The following is a 26365-nucleotide window of genomic DNA, read 5'->3' as shown; positions in this document are numbered from 1 at the left end:
TCCATCCTCATAAAGTGGATTGATAGCAGCTGGAGCCTTTGGGAGCATTGGGTGGGATGCTGTGCCCCACTGTCTATGTCTATGGATGCAGGCAGCATGGCTTGGGAGCAAGCCTGAATGAGTGCCTCCGTAGGAAGTGGCTTCCTATGGGGGCACTGGATGAAGAGGAGGACCCAGAAGCACCAGTGGGGAACCCAGGACGAAGAGGATCGAGGCTGCTCTGTGCATAACCATTGCACAGAGCAGGAAAGCATGACGTTTATAATTTTAGTTTAAATAAAAAGAATATGAAGCTTTACAAACACTTTAAGAGTGTATCAAAAGCCAAAAGCTACACTAGCCTGTTGGGCTGCTATGGGGACTGCATGAAGGCAAAATAGCCACCCCATTCTTCAAGCCTACCATCCACCACCTACAAGATTGGCTTGGGGGAATTTATACTGGGGGAAGAGTATTGGTTGTAGTCTGTACCCTGCACTCTCTGCATTATGCACTCCTGAGCCCTGCACTATCTGTGTGTTACATTCTCTTTACCCATGCATTCTCTGTGATACACACTCCTGACACTTGTACGCTCTGTAAAATGCACTCCTGACCCCTGCACTCTCTGCTTTCCCTATGATCTATTTGTTCTGCAGGGCTCAGCTCTTCTTTAGGTAACTGTTCTGCTGCTTTCTATGGGCAACTGATTTGTTGGCCTATAGTGCACCCTAGTCAATTCCACTGCTTGCTCCCCCCAGAGGAAGCCCTAGTTTAATTTTCCTTGTAGTTAACAGGCCCTCTGTCCCCTTCAGTTCCATTCAGGATTTTTTTTCATTTGGGGAGTGCTGGACCATTGCATTATCTTGCAAGTACATGGGGCTTAGGTCCTTCTACCTTATCTCTTGGCCTCACAGCCATCCTGGTTACTACTGGAGTGACATACCTCCTAACCCTCCCAGATTCTGTGGGATTGTCCCGGGATTTCATCAAAAATCTTAGCATCTCGCAGATCCAGGCTCTGTCCCGCAGCTGAGTGCTAGAAATCTCTTTCTGGCACTCAGCTTCCACTTTATCTTCCACACCCTGCTGCACTCATTGACTCCCCATTCAGTGACATCACCTCTGCCCACAGCCGAAATGGAGCAGTATGCCTCTGCTCTTCTGTAGACTTTCCTGCCCTTAAGCAGTATGACAATTTAGCCAGCCAATGGGGTTGTAGTGGGTGTGGTCCACACAGGGTGCTAGAGCTTAAGAGGTGCTATAGGGCTGCCCACAAAAAAATGTCAGGCAGCTGCTGATTATTCAGCGACCGCCTAATTTTTGTTTTGTGTGTGTTACACAACCTTGCAGTTTTTTGCAATGCAGCACCACCTCTGGTTGTCTCACAGCACCAGATAAGAACCGAGGGAGACTATTATCAGAGATCTGTACAGGTCTCCGCTGGGACAGTGGGGCTGCACACTGGGCTACATATGGATGCTTACCTCTCCTGTGTGCTGAGGTGTAAAATCCCTGGTGCTTTTTGGCACCCAGGAAGCTGTAAGTGTCGCCAATACAAGTGTAAATGCGTTCCAATTTAGCTAGGTTTGTTGTTTTTTTTAGATAGAGGCTGAGTAGCAGCCTGGGATGAGTCAGCCTAGGAGTGAGGCAGGAGTTCACCTCAGTGCAGGCAAGGAGGTTCTACATGTCAGGGCCTCTAGAGAAAACTTTCTGGAACAGAGGAGGAAGAGGGGAGGAAACTCAGATCTGCATGGTTGAGGGACCTTTGCCAATCCCCTGGCAGGAGGCTGGGCATGGTGACCAGGGCAACCCTCAAATATGAAAGAGCCTGTGGAGAGAGTGGAGTTGGATGGAAGATGGACTAGAGCACAGGTGTCAAACTGGCGGCCCTCCAGCTGTTGCCAAAATACAAGTCCCATGAGGAATTGCAAGACTGACAGTTACAAGCATGACTCCCAAAGGCAGGGGGATGACGGGACTTGTAGTTTTGCAACAACTGGACTAGAGGAAGGCTGGAGTATGGAGCCTGGGAGGGGGCCCCAGGGAGGGGAGCCTACCTACAGGCAGGATGGTTGGATCTCCACTGCCTCAACATCTCTTTGGGAGGACATCCTGAGCAGCTGGGAAGGAGCCCAGCGACAGGCCTGAAAGCAGCTACCAACCCAACATATGGACAGGACAGTATGAGTACTCCTACTCCCCCTGGGCCGGATAAAAGGAGAGGGTGGTCAGGTGCAATACCCAACTAGTATTCACCTAGGACTGCTTAACTGCAAGCTCCTGTGACCCCTTGCTCAGAGATACCTTCAGCACAACTAGGTGATGAGGAGAATTCATCAGAGGTCTGATTAGACACACCCAAAAAGGGATAGTGCTATATTTGCTTCATTTTGCCAGTCTACCCTTTGTGTACATAGTTGCTGAGAAGTTTTTCTCAAGTTCTACAGTTCCATGTGCATCCCATATACCCCTAGACCCCATCCAAGTTATTAACCCCTTAAAAAAACAACTACAAACCAGCTCAAGGACTGTTTTACTGACTCTGAAAGTAAAAGTGTGGAAAATGAATGTTGCCTGGCTGTACAGAGCATAGGGGGACCCAAATCAAATCCAGCGGCCCTTACAAGAGTAGTATGACACAAGTAAATGATTGGCGGCTGTGCTCAGGTAAACATCATCATGGATTCTGCATTGGTGTTTATCCTAATGTGTGTATGGTCCTTCTTCCTGAGCACACCACTTCCGAGCACAGCCACAAACAGCCATTGACTTGTTTTGATAGCTGCACACGGCACATGCGCCTCATCGAACAGGAGCTGCTGAGCGTCCATGTGCATGAGGCCTAAACAGAAAAATATATTTCTGAGGAGGATACCAATATTCCTCTATTGGCTCTATTTTCTTGTAGAAGATTGTTATAGGTGGGCAAAGGAAGCAACACAATCCTTGAAATCTATATAAAATAACACAACTTTCCACATATGAACTATATGAACACATATGAATTAATTGCGAGAAGTTTATCACCCAAAAATGTGCAGGAGCTTTTTTTGTGTGCAAGAAACATGTATAGGGCAGTCCATTCAAATGAATGGGCTGCCCTTTGTGAAACACAAGGGAACGTGTGTAAATCAGCCCCAAAACAACGCAAAAAGGAATGCATGTTCCTACTATACAAAGTGTGGATGGGGTCTTTTGCGTTGAAACACTAAGGCCCCATTCACACTTCGTATAGTGAGAACACGCATTCCCTTTTGCGTTGTTTTGAGGCAAGCATTCCTTCGTGTACATGCATTCCCTCGTGCACATGCGTTTCCTCCTATACATACGTTCTTGTGTACATGCATTCCCTCATGTTTTACATGCGTTCCCTCGAGTTTCACAAAGGGCAGGCCCATTAATTTGAATGGACTGCCCTATATGCTCCTGCACCTTGTTTGGGTGACAAGCTTCTTGCAATTTATTGATATGTGTTCTGCTGTGGTTTTTGTTGCATGGTAATAGAATTGCATTGCTTTTGGGGAACCATTTAAAAACAAAGGGCGCGCAAATGCGCACTGCGCATTTTCCTGCAATTTTACCTCGATTAAGCCCTCGGTTACATCATGTGCGACTTGGCATGCGATTTGCATGCCCTGCAACTTGCAAATCGTATGCCAAGTCGCACCCTATTGTCCGCTATTAGAGTGGTCATATCAGTGCAGTTCCGATTTCTAAAGTAGTACATGTACTAATTTTGTTTCTATTTGCATAGACATCGGTGTCAGATGTCTTGCAAATCGCAAGGAAATCGGCAAGACACCCGATTTTGAAATTGTGCAACTTCACTGTCGCAGGATTTCAAAATCGGCTTTGATGTGTCTGGGGTGTTAGAATCGATTCCAAAATCGCTAGGTGTGAATGGCGCCTCAGGCAGGGTCGAACTGACCATTTGGAAACTCGGGCACTGCCCGAGGGCCCAGGGTCAGTAGGGGGGCCCATGAGATGCCCCTGGTACCTTTTTCATAGGCTTTTTTGAGTTTGGGCAAGGACACAGGGGCCCCATGATCCCCTATTGCCTGGGGGCCCCATGAGTTGTCAGTCCGCCCCTGGCCTCAGGTATGGACAGTTTGTAAATAATACAATTTTGCTGAGGGAATACTGAGTGAGCTGTAGTGGAGATCCTCCACACTAGAGGGCAGCACTGGATCTCACATGTATTTACTCTGTTTTCCCGTTTGTAAAGTCATATTGCCTGAAGAGGCCAAGTGACAAGAAGAAGGAATAGACGACTGCAATGAGTACACTTCAGTGTCTGCTCCGAGCTGGGAGGGGGCCGTGCAGAGCTGCAGCCATACTGACGAGGTGTAGCAGCACCAGCACCGTGCAACACGAGCCCTCTGCACTCACTGTCACTGTACAGGAGGGGGGCGTCAGGTACAGAGCTGCACAGGACACCCACTGCAAACTTCTATGGGGGAGGGGCAGGTAAATCAGGGGGCTAGCTTGTCACTTGGTACATATACAGGGGTTAGACAAAAATATGGAAACACTACATGATGTGCAGGTGTGAAAGTGATAACATGTTTTAAGTTGAAAGCAAAAGTGATGTATCATTTTGCTTCCACTGTGTGATGAGACACCTAGTCAGGTGCAAAGCCTCACTTTCGTCATTCGCTGTGTTTTACAGTTTTCAGGGAAAATGTCGTTTGATATGCACGGTCGACATGGTCCGCTGACCGAAAGAGACAAAAGGACATTACGCAGGATTGTTACCTGGAATATGACAACAACTGCTGCAAAAGTGACTGCAGAGCTCAATCTCAGTCCCTTGAAGACAGTCCCATCAAGACTAAGATTGAGCTCTGCAGTTGTTTTCTTATTCCGGGTCACAATCCTTCACAATGTCCTTTTTTGTCTCTTTTGGTCAGGTGACCATGTCGACCACGCTTATGTTTATCAGGCGATGTTTTCCTGGAAGCCATATTAAGCTTTGATACTGTACCTCGCGACATGGCAAATTGGCAACTTCAGTCACAGAGGCTCCAGCTAAGCGGGAACCAACAATTTGCCCTCTTTGAAACTCAGTAACCTCTGACATGACTCCGTATTATTAGCATTCAGTGAATGACGAAAGTGAGGCTTCCCACTTGTTAGCTAGGTGTCTCATCACACAGCAGAAGAAAAAGAATGTTACATCACTTCCGCTTTGTATGTGAAACCTGTCATCACTTTCATACCTGAAAATATTGTAGGGTTTTCATTTTTTTGTCTAACCCCTGAACATTTCTATTTATACATACATATATCTATACATCCACATATACCCATAACAAACGTATTATTGTTAGTACTTATGCAGCGATCTCAATTTTTGCAGCACTTTACATATTTATTATACATTCACTTCAATCCCTGCCCTAAAGGAGCTTACAATCTAAGGTAGACTCACATTCATTCATACACATACTAGGGCCAGTTTATACAGGAGCCAATTGTGTGAATGAACGACCCAATACCAAGGATTTAGCTGATTGCAATGAACGCTGAGGCCCCGTTCACATTTCATGTAGTAGGAATGTGCGTTCCCACTCACAAAATTGTTTGCATGATTCCCACTTGTTTCTGCATGCTGTGCATTCACTTGGTATGTTTATCACACTAAAGAAGCTCAGGGACCAAATTTTGTTCCTCGGCCAGGCTCCTTTTTCATGCATTTTGAGACAATCGTGGCAAAAGCGCACACTTGGAGTGCCATTAAGAATGACCTAAATATCACTCAAACATGCATCGCACACTTTCTCACACTTTTAGCACAATTTGGAAACGTGGGTAGAATCGCCACGGTTCCAAATCGCTAGATGTGAACGAAGCCTTAGGGCTCTTTCCTACTGCACCATTGCAAAAATGCAACGCATAATGCGTTTTTTTATGTGTTTTTAGAGCATCTGCAATGTAGTTTTCCACTGAATATGTGAATGGACAAAGCACTTCCCACAGGTGTTTCATTTTTGATGCATTGTTGCTGGGGTTTCCATTCATTTCAATAAACAGAAGTTTTTGATGTGTTTTTGTTTTTTTTTGCCACACCCAACATGCACGAAATATGCAGCAAGCAGGTTTTCTAAAAACAAAGCTGAATCACAACTTACCAGTGTGAAGAGTTTCGTAAGATTTAGGGCCTATTCACACCATGCCCACATATGAATTGCACAGAAACGCGCTGTGTGTTCCTGTGCAATTCATACCACGTGCAAAACGCACTCCATTTAATCTGCAGTGGATGTCAGTAGAAAGCTAACGGTACTTTTTTACCATGCAATCCGGTTACAGTGTGTTTTAAAATGTAGTGCATGCACTACTTTTGGTGCAGTGTGGTTTTAGCCCATTCAAAATGAATGGGCTGAAATCACACCACCCAGAACTGCATGTGAATTTCACAGAAATGCATTTTTCATGCACTTTTTTTTTACCTGAACAAGTAAACAAAAACTGGTCAGTATGAAAGAGTCAGGGAAAGCACATTGCAGTATCTCACATACACCAGTCCTCTCAGTCTTCGGTCACACTGAATCTGACTTTGAAATCATGCGACTTCACTTGAATTTGCATGATTTCAAAGTCGGATGTCAGTCTGACTTCAGGTGCAACTTGGAAGATATCTGTGCGACTTTATGCACAGATGTCTATGCAAACCGCACATGAACTTGCAAAAAGTAGTGCATGAAGTACTTTCAAAATCGGTGCAAGTCTAAGTTGGAATTGACTGCTTCCATTGCGGACAATAGGGTGTGACGTGTCATGCGATTTGAAACTATTGGAGACTCAATCCTATGCTGACACAATAATTATGAAGTAACACAAAAGACCTGGTGGATCTTACTTTATGCACATGTATCAATTTAGTAATTGAAACAAATAGAATGTCTCGGGGCTGGTTCATACCAGATGCAGTCCAGTGTGTTTTTAATTTTCATAAAAAAATGCATGCACAGTATTTTCCATATATTCAAATATCCCTAGTTTGTATCAGTGCAGTGCACAAAAGTAGAACATGCAACATTTTATTCTGTATGGAAAGTTTCTACTATGTGGAAAAACGCACAAAAACTCACTGTAACACACCAAAAATGCACCAGAACGCACGTCCTTAATTGAATTAAAAAAAAAAAAAACCTGACAAAGAACACTGGAACATGCAGATACAGATCTGGAATGCAGAAATTGTGGTGTGAACTGCCCCCCACAGTATAAATGCACGGAAGCCCAAGAATGAGGTATCCTGCTTGTTACAATCTCTATTTTAATACATGTTCATAGGAAGATCCACCAGGTTTGTTATTATTGTATCGGCAAAGGGCTTAGAGTGTATGTGAGCTTCTGCAATGTCCTTTCCTTCACTGTGCACTTCAGTCAGCTAAATGGTTTGTATTGGGTAGTTCATTTGCTTGTTTGTGTATGTATGTGTGTGTGTGTGTGTGTGTATATATATATATATATATATATATATATATATATATATATATATATATATATATATATGTGTGTGTGTGTAGATATATGCATGTGTACATACTGTACACTCACCGGTCACTTTATTAAGTACCCCTGTTCAATCGCTTGGTAACTCAACTTGCTAATCAGGCAATCACATGGCAGCAACTCAATGCATTTAGGAATCTTGACGGTGAAGACGACTTGCTGAAGTTTAAACCAATCATCAGAATAGGGAAGAAAGGGGATTTTAATGACTTTGAACGTGCCATGGTTGTTTTTGCCAGGCAGGCTGGTCTAAATATTTAAAAAACTGCTGATCTACTGGGATTTTCGCGCATGACCATCTCTAAGAAAATCGAGACTCATCAGACAGGCAACATTTTTCCAATCTTCTTTTGTCCAATTTTAGTGAGCCTGTGTGAATTGTAACCTCTGTTTCCTGTTCTTAGCTGACAGGGGTGGCACCTGGTGTGGTCTTCTGCTGCTGATGTTTCAAAGTTCAACAACCATACCACAATTCAAGCCACTTAAGTCCCAATTCTTCCTCATTCTGATGCTTGATTTGAGCTTCAGCAAGTTGTCTTCACCATGCCTAGATGCCTAAATGCATCGCGTTGCTGCTTTGTGATTGGCTAACTAGCAATTTGTGATACCAAGCAGTTGAACAGGTGTACCGAAGTGGCTGGTGAGCACACAGTATCTCCCAGAAGTGAGTACACCCCTCACATTTTTTGCAAATATTTTATTCTATCTTTTCATGTGACAACACTGAAGAAATGGCACTTTGCTACAATGTAAAGTAGTGAGTGTACAGCTTGTTTAACAGTGTAAATTTGCTGTCCCCTCAAAATAACTCAACACAGCCATTAATGTCTAAACCGCTGGCAACAAAAGTGAGTGCATTCCTAAGTGAAAATGTCCAAATTGGACCCAATTAGCCAATTTTCCTCCCCGATGTCATGTGACCCATTAGTGTTACAAGGTCTCAGGTGTGAATGGGGAGCAGGTGTGTTAAATTTGGTGTTATTGCTCTCACTCTTACTGGTCACTGGAAGTTCAACATGGCACCTCATGGCAAAGAACTCTCTGAGGATCTGAAAAAAAAGAATTGTTGCTCTACATAAAGATGGCCTAGGCTATAAGAAGATTGCCAAAACCCTGAAACTGAGCTCCAGCACGGTGGCCAAGACCATACAGCGCTTTAACAGGACAGGTTCCAGGCAGAACAGGCCCCACCATGGTCGACCAAAGAACTTGAGCGCACGTGCTCAGCGTCATATCCAGAGGTTGTCTTTGGGAAATAGATGTATAAGTATAAAATATTTACAAAAATGTAAGGGGTGTACTCCCTTCTGTGAGCTACTGTATGTATGTATTTCTACTAATAGGGTAAATTCACACTGGAACGCAGAGCTGCCAGAGAGCTTTACCACTCCGGCAGCTCTCTGATCCCAGGTGTGTTAGGGGGCAGTGTGGCATATGATTCACACGGCACCCTTTTTTTTTTCTTTTAGTTTTTGTTTTGTACAATTTTTATGTGAGGTATACAAAACCTACACTTCATTTATGGCAATGTACAGCAGCACAATGTGTTGTGGTGCTGTACATTACCATGCGATTTAGTAGGATGCACTGTGATAAAATGCAGCATGTCTGCTTTTTATCGCAGCACTCTGCAGCGCAGCCCTAGTCTGTGTTAAAGTGTGAATGGGACACATAGGAAACAATTGTTTCCTGTGTGTCCTTGCAGTGGCAGGTGTTTTACAATGCAGTAAAATGCCTGTCATCGCAGGATGTGTGAATTCAGCATTAAGAGGACTGCTGTTTTTGGACTATATCATGAAGCTGCATAGCTGAAAAAGCAGTGTGATCGTACCGTATATCTGCATTCTGTTATTGTAATGGATAGAGGGAGAGTGCTGCTATCATGCGATATTCTTCCAGTGAGAAGAAGGTACTATGGAGACTGTATTGGATTGTGAACAGGTTTATTGAAAAGTTACCACTCTGGCAATTAGGAAGGCACCAGCAATTTTTTTTTGTATTTAGCACATGGGAAAGTGTATCTGCTGGATTTAACCCAGTGGGAGAGTGCAAAATACCATTATTTTAAATTTTTTTTTTTGGATTGGAACTCTTTAAAGACCCAAAGGAAATTAAATGGGAAAGTGTAACACGCATTACTACACAATATAACGTGTGTCAATGGATTCTTATGATTAGTAAATTAGTAATACTTGCAGTATGCAAATATATGAATGAGTTGGTAATTGCTGCTTTTTCTTGGCGTAAAAGTCAATGGGATATGCACTGATATGAGACTATAGCTCATAGCAAGTGGAGCTGTTGCCAGTGGCAGCTAATGAGATGCCTTGGTTCCTTCTCCCAGAAAACACAATCTTTAATCTGATTGGTTGCTAGAAGGTAGAGTTTTTTTTTTTTCTTTGCTCTACTAATCTTAAATTAACATAGATGTTTTAAAGTAAGAAAGTTCTTGCAAGACAGGATTGCTGACCTGTGAAATGTCCTCTTGATACTTTCTTTTCCTTGCTGCCTCTATGTACTTCAATCTGCTTCACTGACATTGAGAAATCTTTGGAGACCCTCATGGTTAGTAAGTACATCAGACTGCTCATGGACTTCACATCTGCAAATTCTCAACTAGGGCATGGAGATTTATATAATTAATTCAAACTACATTTATTTAACAAAGTAAAGAGATAGGAAACTGCTGATTGGTTATTATCTGTTTGGACTGCTTATAATTGAAGTAAAAATCTGATTGCCCCAGGTTGTAGCATTTTGTATTTCTGTATAAAAAAAGATTACTACAAAAATTAGTATAACCCATACACTTGCTAGACACTTTGTGGTGTAATATAACTAATGGCTAGCTCTCCATTTTAATTATCAGTCCGCTATGGGTTTTTTTAAACTGTCAAAAATAATTAGCCATGGCAACACTAGGGATGTTCTGTACACTGTTTGTATATAAAACATCACCAGAAATCAAATTTTCTGCTTGAGTGTGGTTGGTTCAGTTCTTGTCTTTTAAATGTGCTTGAAGGAAAGATTTAGGCATCCCCAGCTGTGCCCTTACAGTGGATCTATAGACTCCAAGTTGGGATGCTGTCACAGTCTGAGATATCGAACCTGTACCTTGGTGTGGCTGCTTTCCCTGAGAGTGGAGTCTATAAGATAACGGGTGTTTTGCCATGGACTACCTCACAGGAGTTTGAGCTTTGCTGCAGGCTACCCTCAGGTAACTCATCAGGCACTCCTGGGGAATAGGGTGGGTACCAGGTGACTAGGAACTGGAACTTGAGAGAAGCCCAAGGCACTGGGCAGCTTAAAGCAGAGAGAATATGGAGGCTGTGGGTGCAGAGGCAATAGGAGAGGAGGAGGCTGTGGGTGCCGCACAGACTGTTGGAAGAGATAAGATGCCATGGAGGCTGCAGATACAGAATGGACTGTGGATGCAGCTGGGGTGCAGCAGAGACAGAGGCTGCAGGTGTGGCTGAGACTGTGGATGCAGTTGAGATACAGCAGAGACTGCAGGTGTAGCTGAGGTACAGGGGAATGCAGCAGAGTCTGTAGATTTTGCAAAGATGCAGAGGGGCTGTGAGTTCTGCAGAGACTGCGGTTCTACCCTGTGGGAGTCAGGCAGAGGAAAAAGACTTCAGTAATTCATGGGAGCAATATAGACTCTATGAGGGAGATTTACTAAAACTCAGAATGTGGTGCAGCTGTGCATGGTAGCCAGCCCCGGATTGGGACATAAAATAGGCCCGGGCATTTTAGACTGAGCAGCCAATTTTTACAGGGATGGGAGGTAAGGGAGTTCGCGGGGCAGTTGGTGATGGAATATTCATGGAGTCGGTCCTCCGCCCTGTAATGTAAAGGGGCACTGTGATATAAAGGACTGCACTGTAAAGGGGCACTGTATTGATTACAGTGCCTCTTTGCAGTGCAGTTCCCTTTATCACACTGCCCCTAGCAATCATAGCCCTCCATCACAGTGCCCCTTGCAGTAATGCCCCCCCCCCCTCTTTCTATCTAATCACAGTGCCCCCTAAATATTCAGCAAAGCGACATCCCAATCCAGCAAAGACTGTATCTGCAGCAGCTGGCCCGAGAGATGTATGTCCCCTGCAGGCGCTTCCTACTTGTCACTGGAGTGTCTCTGCCGCACCTCCTGCCAGCCCTGCTTTAGGCATAGCGGAAGGTGAGTTGCGGTCTTAGTCTGTGTTAGCACTGTCCAGACTGTGGTTGCTGCTTACCTCCCGCTGTGCGTCCCGGTCATCAACAGGCTGCTGTTCTTAGGCAGTGCGGCCCTGGCCCACCGGACAAATGCCCGGTGTGCCATATGGCCAGTGTGGGCCTGATGGTAGCCAATCAGTTCCTAACTTCAGCTTGTTCAATTAAGCTTTGTCAAAAAAAACCTGGTTACTATGCAGAGTGGCACCAGATTTTGCACTCTCCAGTTTTAGTAAATCTCCCCTTATGTGTCACATGATCCTTTTTCCTATGTATACCCGAGTAGGATGTGCGGTCATTGCTCCAGTTTAAAGTGGTTGTAAAGGTTCAAGGTATTTAACTTCATTCATTTCATGCATGAAGGTAAAAAACCTTCTGTGCGCAGCAGCCCCCCCAATACTTACCTGAGCCCCCTATCCATCCAGCGATATGCACTGCAGCAGTGGCGCTCCAGGGTATCTCACTCCACATTGTCTGACACAGCAGCGGGAGCCATTGGCTCCCTCTACTGTCAATCAGCCAGTGAGGAGAGGGGGGCGGGGCCAAGCCACGCTCTGTGTGTGAATAGCCTGACAGAGAAGTGGCTCAAGAGCACGTCTGCTTGGGTTCTCTAGGGACATAGGGAGGGAGGGGCCAGGAGCATTTTTGGAAAAAAGCACCGCAAAACTGACAAAGCGCATACTGTATTAGTGTGGAACAGGCCTTATGGAGCCAAATCACACCAAAGTAGCACAAGAGCCTTTTTCAAAATTGCACTGCAGGGTCATATTCATGTGAACTGGCACCATTGAACATAATGTGATTTCCTTGTCATGCAACTCTCTGCGACTCAAGTCACATCACACCAGTGTGATTAGAGAATCTCATCCAATTTCTGTGAATTATCTTGCAAATCCACATATATTGTAGATTTGTCTAAACATAATAGTGTGCACAATCTGCTTCAAATTGCTGAAACCCCATCCTCCTGACACCAACAATTAGTGGGGAATGATCCAGTATGTCCTCCAGTTCAAATTCAGTTAAGTGTACTTAAAGCCAACAAGGATGTGCAGGAAGCAGTAACTCATAACAACAGTTCAGATTACTGGAAATGGCTGTCACGTGACTTTTTTTTTTTTTTTTTTTTTTACTGTGGGTAGGGTTACAGCATTTTTACATCATTCATCATCATTGCTCTGTGATTGTCATATTGTATATCTTCTCTTTAGCCGGATGTGGAAGTCTTGGGTGGAGCTCTAATTTAAAAGACAGATATAATTAACTTTTTTTTCCATTTGTAAATTGAGACTAAAATGAATGTTCTTCTATACAGGAAAATAACTCTGAATAATCCACAGAAACGTAATGCCTTATCGCTTTCCATGCTGCAGTCCCTTCAGAAAGATATTTCATATGAAGTTAATGATATGAATTTAAGAGTCATTGTGATTGCAGGTATCTATACATTTAAATACGTTTCCATGCTTTTTGTTTGAACCTGTTTTACCTATCACTTTCTGCAAATAGAATCCAAGGTTCTCTGTCATGCAAGTACTACCTTTTTAAAGTGGTTGTAAAGCCTTACGTATATCCAGTGACGGGCTTCAAATGTTACACCGAGATGAAACATATCCTCTTACATAAGTTGTACCTATTTATCTTCAGTATTCTCTTCTCTACATCCCTTCAAAGTACAGGATTTATAAAGCTTGTCTGAAAGCGGGGGGCAGAGAGCTGAAGTTATAAACAGCAGAGTTCAGTGAGGAGAGCTCTAAGCCCTGATTGGAGGGAAGGGACACAGTCCGTTCACACAGCACATTGGAACAGAGCTAAGGCCGTCAATCACAAGCTGTGTGCTGGAGATCCCTCCCCTGCCACCATCTTTTTCTTGGTGTCAGTAAAACTTGTCAGAAGTGACTCGTACAGATAGCAGAGGAACAAAGCAGCAGACAGAAGTGACACTTGGTGCTTTTAATTGAGACAAGTACGCACTATAGAAGGTTATGCTTAGTTCATATATCATGTCTGAGGTTTAAAACCACTTTAATGACTGGGAAGTACCTGATTTCAAGTTCTGCCCCTCTCAGGGGTGCTTATGGCTCTTACCTCTCCATTCCCATTTTATGTTTTGAATTTAGGATGCTAATATTACTTTGAAAATGAAGCTGTGGGTTTTGAAGAATTAAAAATAGGACTTTTTTTTACTTAATGTAAAATCCTTTTCTCTGAGTACGTTAAGGGATACAGCTTGATGATGGGTAAGCAACCCTAGTAGTATAACCCTAAGTTGCTTAACCCTTTTACCACTATCAGCAAAAGGCTGGGGGGAATGGGAGGATTTACACACGCGCAACAGCTGTAAAGCTACCCATATGCTTTCCCCCAGAGTGCCAACACCCCCCCCCCCCCCCCCCCCCAGTGCAACCTGTCCTTGCCATGCTTCTCGGGGTCTGCTGTCCCAGGACCTGCATGCTGGGTATTGCCAGGTGGAGGGAAGGGAAACCAGTGAACATCCAATCTCTTTGATTCCCTAGCTAGAATGAACCCAGAAGCAACAAGTAAAATGGGAGATACTCCTTAGGGGTTACTTGCGTCTAAAACTTTCCTCATGAGAACACTGAAAGTACATCAGCCTAATATAATTAAGCAGTCACTTCCATTCAGGACGTGTTTCGTCATACCCAGACATCTTCCGGGACTAGGAGACTGCCCTCTGCCATCGCGCTTATATAAGTAACAACCAAGCCTCAGTTTGGAATAAACCGGCCTCCATCTTGATTCCAAATACCGGAAATGAGCCCGTATCTGGAAATAAATCTTCAGTTTGACTCAACTTAGGTGACGCAAAAATGAATACACCCCACAACAAAAACTATTACATCTAGTATTTTGTATGACCTCCATGATTTGTAAGGACAGCATGTCTCTTCAGAATTCCCCATGGGTGTTCGATTGGGTTCAGGTCAGGAGACATACTTGACCATACTTGAACACTGAATCACTTTCACCCTGTTCTTCTTCAGAAATGCAACAGTTGCCTTAGATGTGTGTTTTGGATCATTGTCATGTTAGAAAAGTGCACGACGACCAAGGGCATGAAGTGATGGTAGCATCTTCTCTTTTAATATAAAGCAGTTCATCTGTGAATTCATGATACCATCAATGAAATGTAGCTCCCCGACACCAGCAGCACTCATGAATGACACTGTCACCACCATTTTTCTTTGTACTCCTCACCATTGCAATGCCATACAGTTTTGAAGCCATCCGTTCCAAAACATTTATCTTGGTCTCGCCACTCCAGAGTACAGAGTCCCAGTAGTCTTCTTCTTTCAGCATGGGCCCTGGCAAATTCTAGGAGGACTTTGTGCATGGGCTTTAGGAGAGGCTTCCTTCATGGACAACACCCATGTATGCCATTCCTCTACAGTATACGCCGTATTGTGTCATGAGAAACAATCACCCCAGTTTGGCTTTCTACTTCTTTAGCTAACTGCAGTGAACTTGCATGGCTATTTTCTTCAACCCTTCTCATCTGAAGACATTCCTGTCAAGGTGTTAACTCCTATGGACGGCCTGGACGTCTCTGTGAGATGGATGCAGTTCAATCTCGGCTAAATGTTTGTATCACTTTTGCTACAGTATTCTGACTGATGAGTAAAGCTTTGCTAATCTTGTAGCCTTCACCTTTCTTGTGTAAAGAAATTTTCTTTTTCAGGCCTTGACATTTCTCTTCCATATGTTGCCATTGCTGGCAGCATGAAATTGGAAGGGGGTTTCTTTAAGTAATGCCCTTATATAATCAACTGTCTGCTGGACCCTTGTTTAATGAATAATTAGAGTCACCTGTAGTTGAATTCTTGTTAATTAGTGTTTTGTTATCTAAAATTTAGCTTTGCTCCTAAGGCTGGTCATACATTATACAATTTTCCTGAGATTTTTGCTTTAGATTTACCAAAAACCATATAATAGGTGAAACCTAAACAACACTTTCAATTGTATTCAATTATGCAGGCCCTTGCCCTACATAGATGAAGGTAAATCTAAAGGAAATTGGACAGAAAATTGTATAGTGTATGACCAGCCTAAGCCTTTCACTGTGGTGTATTCATTTTTTGGTCTTGAATGAATTTGTTAGGAAAAATACTTTTTTTGTGTGTGCAAATTAACAAATTGCATTTGCGATCAATGGCCCGCATTTGTGGGAGTATTTTATAGTATAGTGTCCCACAGAAAATGTTGATTCTGAAAGGACAGTAAAAGTTATCTGGCAAATCTGTTGGGGTGTACTCATTTATGCTGAGCACTGTATATCCTCCCTCTGTTAATGACAGCAGTAATTGTTTCTTAGGATAGGTGTGTATTCCGCTAACGTCTGGTTGATGGGTAGTGGTGGTGCTTAAGAAGCTAAAAGAATGAAATACATTCTCTGTCAAGTGAGAAGTTAGTGATATTTAAAAAAAAATAAACATGTCATACTTACCTGCTCTGCGCAGTGGTTTTACACAGAGAAGCCATGATCCTCCTTCTCGGGTCCTCCGCTGGCGCTCCTGGCCCCTCGCTCCTGGCCCCTCGCTCCTGCAGAGTGCCTGCTTGCTCTGGGGGCACCCAAGCAGACTCGCTTCAGAGCCACTGCTCTGCGTGTTCATTCACACACAGAGCTGCGACTTAGCCCCGCCCCTTCGCTTTCCTCATTGGCTCACTGGCTTTGATGCCAATGGTTCCCGCTGCTGTCTCAGCAAATGAGGAGAAACAGTCCCCTGAGAACCGAGGCTCTCGTGCACATCGTTCGATCGTGTTGGGGCTCAGGTAAGTATTAGGGGGGTTGGGAAGGCTGCTGCACACAGAAGGCTTTTTAGCTTCATGCATAGTATGAATGAAGGTAAAAAAAAACCTTGAGCCTTAACCACTTAGTGTTGTTGACCACCTCTGCATTCTCTTGGCAGCGCAGGTACTAAAAACCACAGCTGTAGTGATAAAAGGAATAGTAACATATGCCACTAGATTACTGGTGCTGCTGGATCTTTACACAAGAGTTGCAAATGTGAACATAACTGTACACTCCACCAAAAACAGAATGAAAAGTTCTGGATGGAGTTATAGTATATGCAGTAGGACTATATGAGCAATACATTGTATGTGCAACCGTGGGGTTGAAAAAGGATCTTCCCCATATGAGGAAGTTGTAAACAAATTTGCCAACAGCCAATCCATCTATTCAGTATATGAGAGGTTTTCTAAAAACCAAAACCATGTACATGCAAGTACTCCAAAATAGTCTCCTGTTCTCACAGGGAACCCCTTGCTCCCAAGCACATGCCATAAAGGACATATAAACCAATAAACCATGCCCTCTCTAAAAGCACCAGCTTCAACTTACAGCAACTCAGTGCTGAGAACTTCTGTAGACAAGTGAGAAGTTTGCATTGGACGATTGAATGGCAGAGGGCTTAGTCTTAGGTCAGGCTTAAAGTCAAGCTTGGTTTTTGTATAACATTTTCCTAGAAATGAGAGGCTCCCAAGGTATCTAGAAATTATTTTACATTTGGTGCCTGCACTATGGGAGTATTGTTTGTAATAACTGATTTGCTCACTTGCCTGTATCTGGTCCTTGTGTAAAATGTACGTTGGTTTCACATTTTCAATACCCTGAGAACAAAAAGTTCCAATTGCAGCCATGCACAGATCAGAGACTGTGTAAGAAATGTGGTATTATATAGTTTTTTAGTTCTCGCACACAGTAGCATGTATTTTATTACAAATCAACACACCATGCAATTATGTGAACTAAAAAAATTACCTTTTTTATCCTTGAATTTAATTTTGATATGTATTTTATTTTTAAAGCTGAAGGTCCTGTCTTCTCTTCTGGCCATAATCTGAAAGAATTTACATCTGCACAAGGAAAAGCCTATCATGCAGAAGTATTTAATGCTTGTGTTAAGGTAAACACTGTCCTTCCTTTTTATTCTGAATGAAGACAGATTTTTTGCATTGTTTGATTTGAAGCTATTAGAAAATGTCTATGAACCCAATGTCCAAGAGCATCTTTAACCACTTGCCCTCCTGATGATTTACCCCCCTTCCTGACTAGGCCATTTTTCGTGTTACAGCTCTGCGTTACTTTAACTGACAATTGCGTGGTCATGCAATGCTGCACCCAAATGAAATTTACGTCCATTTTTTTTTTTGCCTTGATTTGAGCTTTTTTTCGGTGGTATTTGATCGCCTGTGCGTTTTTGTTGTTTTTTTTTTGTTTTTTTTGTTTGGTTTTTTTTTTTGGGGGGGGGGGTTTGTGCTATTAGAAAAAAAAAAAAAAAACAATTTTGAGAGAAAAAAATCAAATTTCGTCATAAATTTAGGCCAAAATGTCTTTGCTAAATAAAATCCCAATACGTGTAAATTACGTGGTTTACGTGAAAGTTATAGCATTTACAAATGGCGGTATACATACTGGAATTTGTTTTTTATTATAGCTGGACTGTGGCAGGCATTCTGACACTGGGGGGAACTGACTTGGTGTCACTGACATCCCCAGTGACACCAATACAGAGATCAGTGCTAAAAAAAAAAACACTGACACTGTACTAAGGGCACTGGGGCAGGAAAGGATTAACATGAAAAGCGATCAAAGGGTTGACTGTGTGCGGTTTCACTGTAAGCTCTGTGTGTGTGCTTCACTGTAATCGCACTGCCGTGGATGGCTGTGCTGTGCACAGCCATCCAAAGCAGTGTGCACAAGCTGACGGAGAACTGTATTGTTTACATACAGTTCTCCTCCCCGTCAGAGATGCTCAGCAATCACGGGCACCGGCGAGTAATCACCATCCGGGACCTGGTGATTGACAGCTGCGAATGAAAGCACGAGTAGGGCCCAAGTGTGCCCCCTACCTGGAAATGCAAAATTATGTGTATATATATACTTGATTTTGCACACCCGTACTGCCCTGTAGCAGTATATCTGCTATAGGGTGGCCGGAAAGCGGTTAAAGCACAAACCTTTTTTGGGTAGAGTGGGGATTGACTCTAACTCATCATGGGTCAATGCCATCTCTCCTGATCCCATAGGACCACCCTTAATTAGTCTATGAAAAAAAATACCCCCCCCCCCCTTGTTACAGAAGAGGGAGGAAATGCATGCCAATATGAAGATGGGCCAGGATAAAAAGCTAATAGGGGTTCTAGCCTTTATATTTTTTTCTGAAGAAAGCCTTTTAATTTCTATCTGTGTGGCTCTTGGAGAGTTCCTCTCACTTCCTGTAGGGTAAAACTTGTTTTAACAGAGCCACAGACAACAGTAAAAACACCCTTCCCACACCACACAAAACTAAGAAAGTTTAACTAAGGAATACATTTAAGAATGTATTTTTATTTGAAACTTTTCTAAGAATTATAATATAGGTAAACACAAGTAATTTAACATTCAAAAATGAGCTGATCTGATAAAGGTCAATTTTCAGACTGCCATTTATAATAGGTATGAGGTTGGGAAACTGTAACAACATGATGGTAAGCAATGTAGTGAGCAATAGTGGTATTCTGGCATTATGTAGTCTGTCTAAAATTTGGAGTAGTATGCAGGAGCATCTCAATTTATATGGTAGACAAATCATTCAACTGTACAGAGGCCTAGTAGACAATAGGATTGGGCCCAAGCCTTGGTGACATGCCACTAAAGCAATAAGGAGTATAGTGTAGAAAGCAAAGGAAGAACGGAATGTGAAGATTATCTTCACCCGACTTGGTAAGAGGGGGTTAAGGTGGTGGGGGGTGGGAAGGACTGGAAAAGAAGACAAGATATTGCTTCTTTAAAATAATCTTTTGTGATGGTCTTAATTTTGAGTATCAAAGTATACCTAGGGATCCCCCATTTGTTCGTATTTTCATTATAGTTGTGAGTGCTTCCATAAGCTTAATGGAACTGCACTGCATCTGAGTACCAGAAATGCTATTTAATTCATTTTTAATATTCAAAACAAACTCCTCCGTCCATCTTTGATTTATTTTGCTGAGAAATTATTTTGAAAAAGTCTCCTGGCATTTCTGGCAGTGACTATCTTGAGTAAGGGTTGATGATTCATGTTACTTCCTGGAATCAATTTGTCCTAAATTTGTCCTCAATTTGTCCTATCTAAATAATCTAAATAGTTCATATTGATTTGAGAGTGTGAAGTTCCTCTTTAACTTCTTGAATAATTCAGTAGATGTCAAGTGTATAGTACATGTAACTGTAGCAGTAACTTTTATGGCTTTTTTAGACACAGTCAAAGATGGAAGACCCAACAGGGGGGTGGGTAGATTACACAGGAGTCAAGTGTGTATAAGGTCTTCTGCTGTCTGCCACAATGGCTCTCTCATACTGCAGGTCCAGAATATGTGGAACAATGTCTAAGGCAGGTCATGGATGGTACAATTTTCTTTCTTGATGGGGAATCCCTCCCACTGAGCTATTCTGTTCTCCAGGCGGTAGGGGGGGATGCAGAGAGCCATTCCTGCCTGGAGAACTCAGTGATTATTGCTAGTGGCTATAGCCATTGGCAATAATTGCATGTAAAAATCCAATATGCTGGTTGTACTCAAGGTGATCGATGGAGCAACTTGGGTGCAATCAGCCTGTCCACAGATCTGCTGAACCGGCTGAGATTCAAACCATCTATGGCTGGCTTAAATCATCTCCAACAGCAGTGTAAAATGACAGAGAATGTGTAAAAAGGCAGTGGTGCAATACCAGTGGTAATGGATTTTGAATTGGTTGTATTTATACATAGTACTACATTTTACCTCATTGCTCTATGATACATTTTTTTTATTTAAAATTATATATTTTCCTTTAAAATGTACTTTTTAAAGTAAAAATGTATTTTTTTTCCTCAATTGACCTAGAACAGGGGTGCTCAACCTTTTGAAGATGGAAAGCCACTTAAGCGATTTGGTAATTGGTCATGGGCAACAATGAAATGAAATCATTCAGAATTTTGAACAGCGTAATGAACATTTACTCCTGAAGCATCTGAATGTCGGCGGGAGGAAGGAGAGGACAAATCAGCTCTCGGTGGTTGCAGGAGGAAAATGGAGAGGATCAGTTTCTGTATATGCCACCTCTGCCTCCCCTTCTGTCCAAATGTACAACAGAATGTGACAGGAAGGTCGCACGGGCCCCTGGAGCTTGGGGCGGGGTCACCATTGCAACCCCTGACGCTACACCAGTGGTTGGGGGTGCGTGATAAAACCAAGTGTCAAATATTGGGCTTTTCTACTCCCCAAAGCGCAAATGTAAATGAGCCCTTACTGTCCAGAGCCCCCTATAAGGTTGCTTTTACACTGATGCACTGTGGTTTACTTGCAACACAGGTGCAGCGCAGAACACCTGTGGCATTCCTGCGGGTTAGCTGTGCTTTGCCATAGACTTCTCTTATATTGGGCAGCACAGTGGCTAAGTGGTTAGCAATTCCACCTGGCAGCACTAGGGTCGTTGTTTCGAATCCCAACCATGGCACTACCTGCCTGGAGTTTGCATGTTCTCCCTGTGTCTGTGTGGGTTTGCTCTGGGTACTCCGGTTTCCTCCAAATACATGCTTGTAGATTAATTGGCTCCTGTCTAAATTAGCCCTAGTATGTGTATGTATAAATATGAGTTTGAGACCTTAGATTATAAGCTCCTTTGGGGCAGGGACTGATGTGATTGTACACTAAATGACTGCACTATAGAAGTACCTGTAATTAATAAATATTGCAGGTGTGGTGCACTTTCTGAAAGAACATGAAAACTTCTGCATTCAGGAGTTTTTGTGCACTTTCAGAAAGCACACCAAACTCGGAGGATATAATAGAAGTATGCTTCCATGGTTTGAGGTCAAGGACTCCATCAGAGGGCTCTGAGACCCACAGGTTGAGCACCCCTGACCTAGAACAAGTATAGAGGCAGGCACAGCCAGGTGGCTAGCATTTTCAGAAGGAAGCTAGCACTGGCAGTCTTTATACTTTTTTCATGACAGGTGTAGTTTAATTAGGTAAGCTACCATCTTAAAGGATTTTTAGCTTTTAACTGAAAATAAAAAAGCATCTCCTAGCAGCCTTATGCAGCAGAGTTGAACCTCTGATATTCTGTTGCTTAAAACCCAGGTAAGCGTGGACCCCTCGCCATTTGTCAACTCTGTGTGAGGGTTGCCAATAGCAAATAAACACTGCAAGGCACAGGGTACTTCTCTGTAACACACAAGATGAAGTGAAAATGGAATGGAAATCCCCTTTCAGGCTACAGTTTTAGCTTTGTTGGAATATTTACTTGGATGGTTCACAAAAGTTTCTGTTTTACTTCTGTTGTTTTGAGAAGGTCCATGTCAAGAAATGTTGGTGTATATGTGTTTTTCACGAATTTAAATCCACCGTATGTAAGTCTGTACATAAAACACTAGATCTTTTCTGCTCTCATTTTTGGTAAACCATATATTTGGGTGGTTAATAAAGACTGTTGTTGTTTGCAGCTTATGAAAACAATCCAGACGATTCCAGTTCCTGTTATAGCTCAGGTTAATGGATTGGCTACAGCCGCAGGATGCCAGCTTGTTGCCAGCTGTGATATAGCTGTGGCATCTGACAGATCCAAGTTTGCTACACCTGGTGTGAATGTTGGACTTTTCTGTTCTACTCCTGCTGTTGCTTTGGGAAGAGCTGTGCCAAGAAAGGTTAGAGTGCATCTATTTTTATTATTGCTGAGTGGACACCACAGAAAGAAGGACAGGTGTGCTTTATTCCTGTGGTTTCCACCATCCAAAATGTCTACTCTGTTTGTGACTGTGTCTTATCCGTGTGGAAAAAATTGCAGATTGCTTGTGTACTGCCCACATCTTGTTGTGACCTGATCCACAGATGAGCATCCAATCGTAGCCCCTCTTCCTTTCTATATTTTAATTGTTTCTTTCTGCTACACTTTATGGGGTTATTTAAGTATAGAAAACCCATATATATGCAGCAAGACTAAATACTGCAGTGTACTAAAATGATATACTTAAAGTGGTTATAAAGGCAGAAGGTTTTGTTTACATTAATGCATCCTATGCATTAAGGTAAAAAAGAACCTTCTGCATGCAGTTCCCCTTCCCCCAGCCCCACCTTATACTTACCTGAGCCCAATCTCAATCCATCCCTGTGCATGAGAGCAGAGGCTCTCTGTGTTCTCTCCTTCCTTATTGGCTAAGAGGCAGCAGGAGGAGCTCCCTCTTTATTGGCTCCTGTTGCTGTCAATCACAGCCAGTAAGGAAGGAGTGCGGGGTGGGGCTGAGTCCTGCTGTCTGTGTAAATAGATGCAGACAGTGAGGCTCAGGAGTGGGCCTGCACGAGTGCCCCCATAGGGGGAGGAGCCAGGAATTGTGGCAGGGACCACAGAAGAGGATAATCTGAGCTGCTTTTTGCAAAACCATTGCTCTGAGCAGGTAAGTATGACTGTTCTATTAAAGAAAAAAATTACGTATAGAACCACTTAAACTGCCCTGAAAATAAGCTATTTGGCTCTGCTATACAGGCAATTTCAATCACATTGTTACAAGTCAGAATCACTTCTCTTAGAACTATTTTCTACCATTGAAGAATGCCAGTCACCACTAGGGCACACAGAAAACAATTGTTTTCTTTGCGTCCTATTCACACTGCTTGGCAGCCCAGATCACTGCGGTGATTTCCAATAAAATGTAGGCATTTTGCATTTTATCACAGCACACAGGACAGAATCGTATGTCACTGAACAACAGCGCAGCACACTGCGCTGCAGTACAGTGACATGAATAGAGTGTCATTTTTGTGCAGTTCAAAAAAAGTCAGCTAATCCACTATTTCCTTTGGATTTTGCAGTACAGAGATAATATAAAAAAGGTCTGCTGACAGACACATTGGTTGCTGTACTAAGCAGTCAGGTCACAGAGCAATTTATATTTTCCCTGCACTTGTTCGTGTGATGTGACATTGTTTGGCCCAGCACAGGGGACGCTGGAAGAAACATCTCTGCCTTGTACTTTACCCACTTTACCCCCTATTGCCCTCTGCAAAGTAGGGCTGGAGGCAATAACTGGAACCAACCCAGGCCCCTTTGGTGCTGAAGCCCAATCACTCTTAAATGTACCCTATAGACAAAGATGATTCAAACCCTTGATTTCAACAAGGTTGAGTGACGGTTAAAGTGTTACTAAACCCACAACAGTAAAATCAGTCTGTATATGTAGTACAGCATGCTTGTTATGCTCACTGTGGAACCTAATGGGTTAATCCTGTGCATTGTGTAAGATTGCTGTTTGAGCCTGACTTCTCTGATCCTCCCCTTCTTCCAGTGCCCCCTCTCCTGATAAGACATGTGTGAAGACACTGCACATGCTCAGTTTGATGTGTATTGCTAGAGGTGTTTTTTTTTTTGTTTTTTTCTTTCTTTCTTTCTTGGGAGAGTGCATGTGATCAGCACTGTCCAGACAGAGGTCAAGATTCTACATCCTCCTAAAGCAGAAAGAAAACTCTTCCTACAAGCTTTAACCAGTGCTCTGCAGAACACTGATACAATAGAGACCACCCTAAGTAGGGTGCAATAAAAATGTAAATATACAATCCCTTTCAGAAAAGGACCTTACGTCTCATACAGCGGAACAGGAAGTAAGAAACCTATATAGTATGTGTCCAGCCAGAAGGATAACAATACAGGTCACCAGCTACCTCAGAAAACAGTGCAGGTGACCCCACCTATACATCATTAAGTTGGTCACTTCTCCACTGCTCTGACCGTCGCCAGTCAAATGCTCCACATGGAAAGGCTACACTAAGGTCTGAGAAATACAAATTAAAAATTGAAAAAAAATTTAAGTGGGGTAGGAAAGCAATAGGGGAAGGATAGTGTGGGCTATGCGCTAATCTGCTCCCCATGTTCTTTAACTGATGGTCAACATAAGCTAAAGGAAGCTAACGCTTCCAGAAGGGCTAGGCAATACCAAAATATGTGTAGCATATCTCCCCCATCAGAAGCACCACACCAACAACTGTGGACACCGCCAGGTACATACGTTGTAATGTGGCTGGCGTTTGATACCACCTTGTCAAAATTGTATACCCTAATTCTTGGTACTTATTGCTGATGGAAGATTTATATGACAGAGACTACATTTTTGAGTGAATAGTCCCAAGTTGAGATCCCTTTCCCATCTTTCCAAAATAGGAGTAGTTGAGTGTCAGGTTTCTGAGAGTAGTAATTTATAGATAAAGGAGAGAAGATGTCAAGCCGGGTCCGCCAGTCAACCTTCCAATTCATATGTGGTTAGTGGATGATTATACGAAGGAGTATCAGGCAATGATTTCAGAAAGTGGGATAATTGTCATTAAAGCTTTGATCCCGGGACATTTGAGTGGCATCTCTCACACTTGTTTAATTTTGCAGGTTGCCTTGGAAATGCTGTTTACAGGTGAACCAATATCAGCCCATGATGCTTTAATGCATGGCCTTGTCAGCAAAGTGGTGCCTGAGAAGAACCTAGAAACTGAAACCATGAGGATTGCCAGCAAAATTTGCCAGGCCAGTCGTTCTGTAGTTGCACTGGGAAAAGCTACTTTTTATAAGCAAATTTCACAAAACCTAGAAGAAGCTTATGAGCTTACGTCACAAGTCATGCTTGAAAACCTTGCCCTAAAGGATGGCCAAGAAGGAATAGAAGCCTTCACACAAAAAAGGAAGCCAGTGTGGACTAATTAATCAGAACAATCACCTATGCAAATATTGACATAATTATTGAAATAAAAAATGCACTGCTTCTAATTGTTCTGTGTATAAAATAATAGAATTTTTTTTTTATACTCCCCATAAACCCCTTTACAGATATCACAGTTTTTCACTTGGCAATGATTTCATCTATTTTTATTTCAAAAGAGGCACACATTTTTAGTTTTTTGGCTGTTTGTTTTATTCTTGCAGTAAACCCGTGAAAACAGAAACCAAAGTTTGTTTACTAAACAAGAATGATGCACATATAAACTATTTACAGTTACAGGAGAATAATACAAAACACATAGGGGTTGACTTACTAATGGCAATTATTCCAGAGCTCCAGTAAATGAGCAGAATCTCTGCTGACTTCCATCATCCAATTATGTTAAAGAAAAAATGCTGGGGTTTTTTTTGGGTTTTTTTTTTTGTTTTTTTTTCCATGCACCTGATAATTTTTTGCAAAGTGACGCTTTACCTCATTTACTAAGCTCTGGAACAACTGCACTTTGTAACATGTACATTCTATTTGCCTTTGGTAAATCAACCCCATAGAGTACTACAAAAATGAATACATACATACAGTCACACAGTATGTATCCTAACCTAATAAAAGAACAATTGCAATAGTTTGTATGTAGTAAGGATACACTAGGGGCAGAAAAAAGCACCATAAAAGCTCATAATGGCTTGTTTTGCACAAGAGTTTATGGGCATTTGCCTTTAGAAAAGTTTTTTTTCCCAAAACATTCCCCTCTACCTATTTTTCAATGTACACTTGAAAACACAGAACTCTCCTAAATGCCGAGTTTGTGATCATTAAGCATTTTTTCTCAAAAGTTCCTCTCAAAAATGTGATTTTCATGTTTTGTTTTTTCTTCTTGTCTCTAAACGCTCCTCTGAAAATATGTCTGTAAACTCCCTAATGTGCATGGACAC

The 26365-nt window shown here is 42.6% G+C and overlaps 1 protein-coding gene across 1 annotated transcript; it reads left to right on the top strand.

Moving 5' to 3' along the window:
• The first annotated feature begins 4200 nt into the window (after positions 1-4200).
• ECHDC3 (enoyl-CoA hydratase domain containing 3) lies at positions 4201-25480 on the top strand. Its single transcript, XM_089686352.1, has 5 exons — positions 4201-4398; positions 13031-13152; positions 17545-17642; positions 22182-22382; positions 25106-25480. The coding sequence occupies exons 1-5, from the start codon at positions 4259-4261 to the stop codon at positions 25415-25417; spliced, it is 873 nt and encodes a 290-aa protein (XP_089542478.1). The 5' UTR covers positions 4201-4258; the 3' UTR covers positions 25418-25480.
• The last annotated feature ends 885 nt before the right edge of the window (positions 25481-26365 follow it).

This window comes from Staurois parvus, unplaced genomic scaffold (assembly GCF_062004578.1).
Source record: "Staurois parvus isolate SC_StPar_1 unplaced genomic scaffold, SC_StPar_1.0 ptg000019l, whole genome shotgun sequence".
Taxonomy (NCBI): Eukaryota; Metazoa; Chordata; class Amphibia; order Anura; family Ranidae; genus Staurois; species Staurois parvus.
The sequence above is the reverse complement of the archived record's forward strand: the minus strand, read 5'-3'. Positions and strand labels throughout refer to the sequence as shown.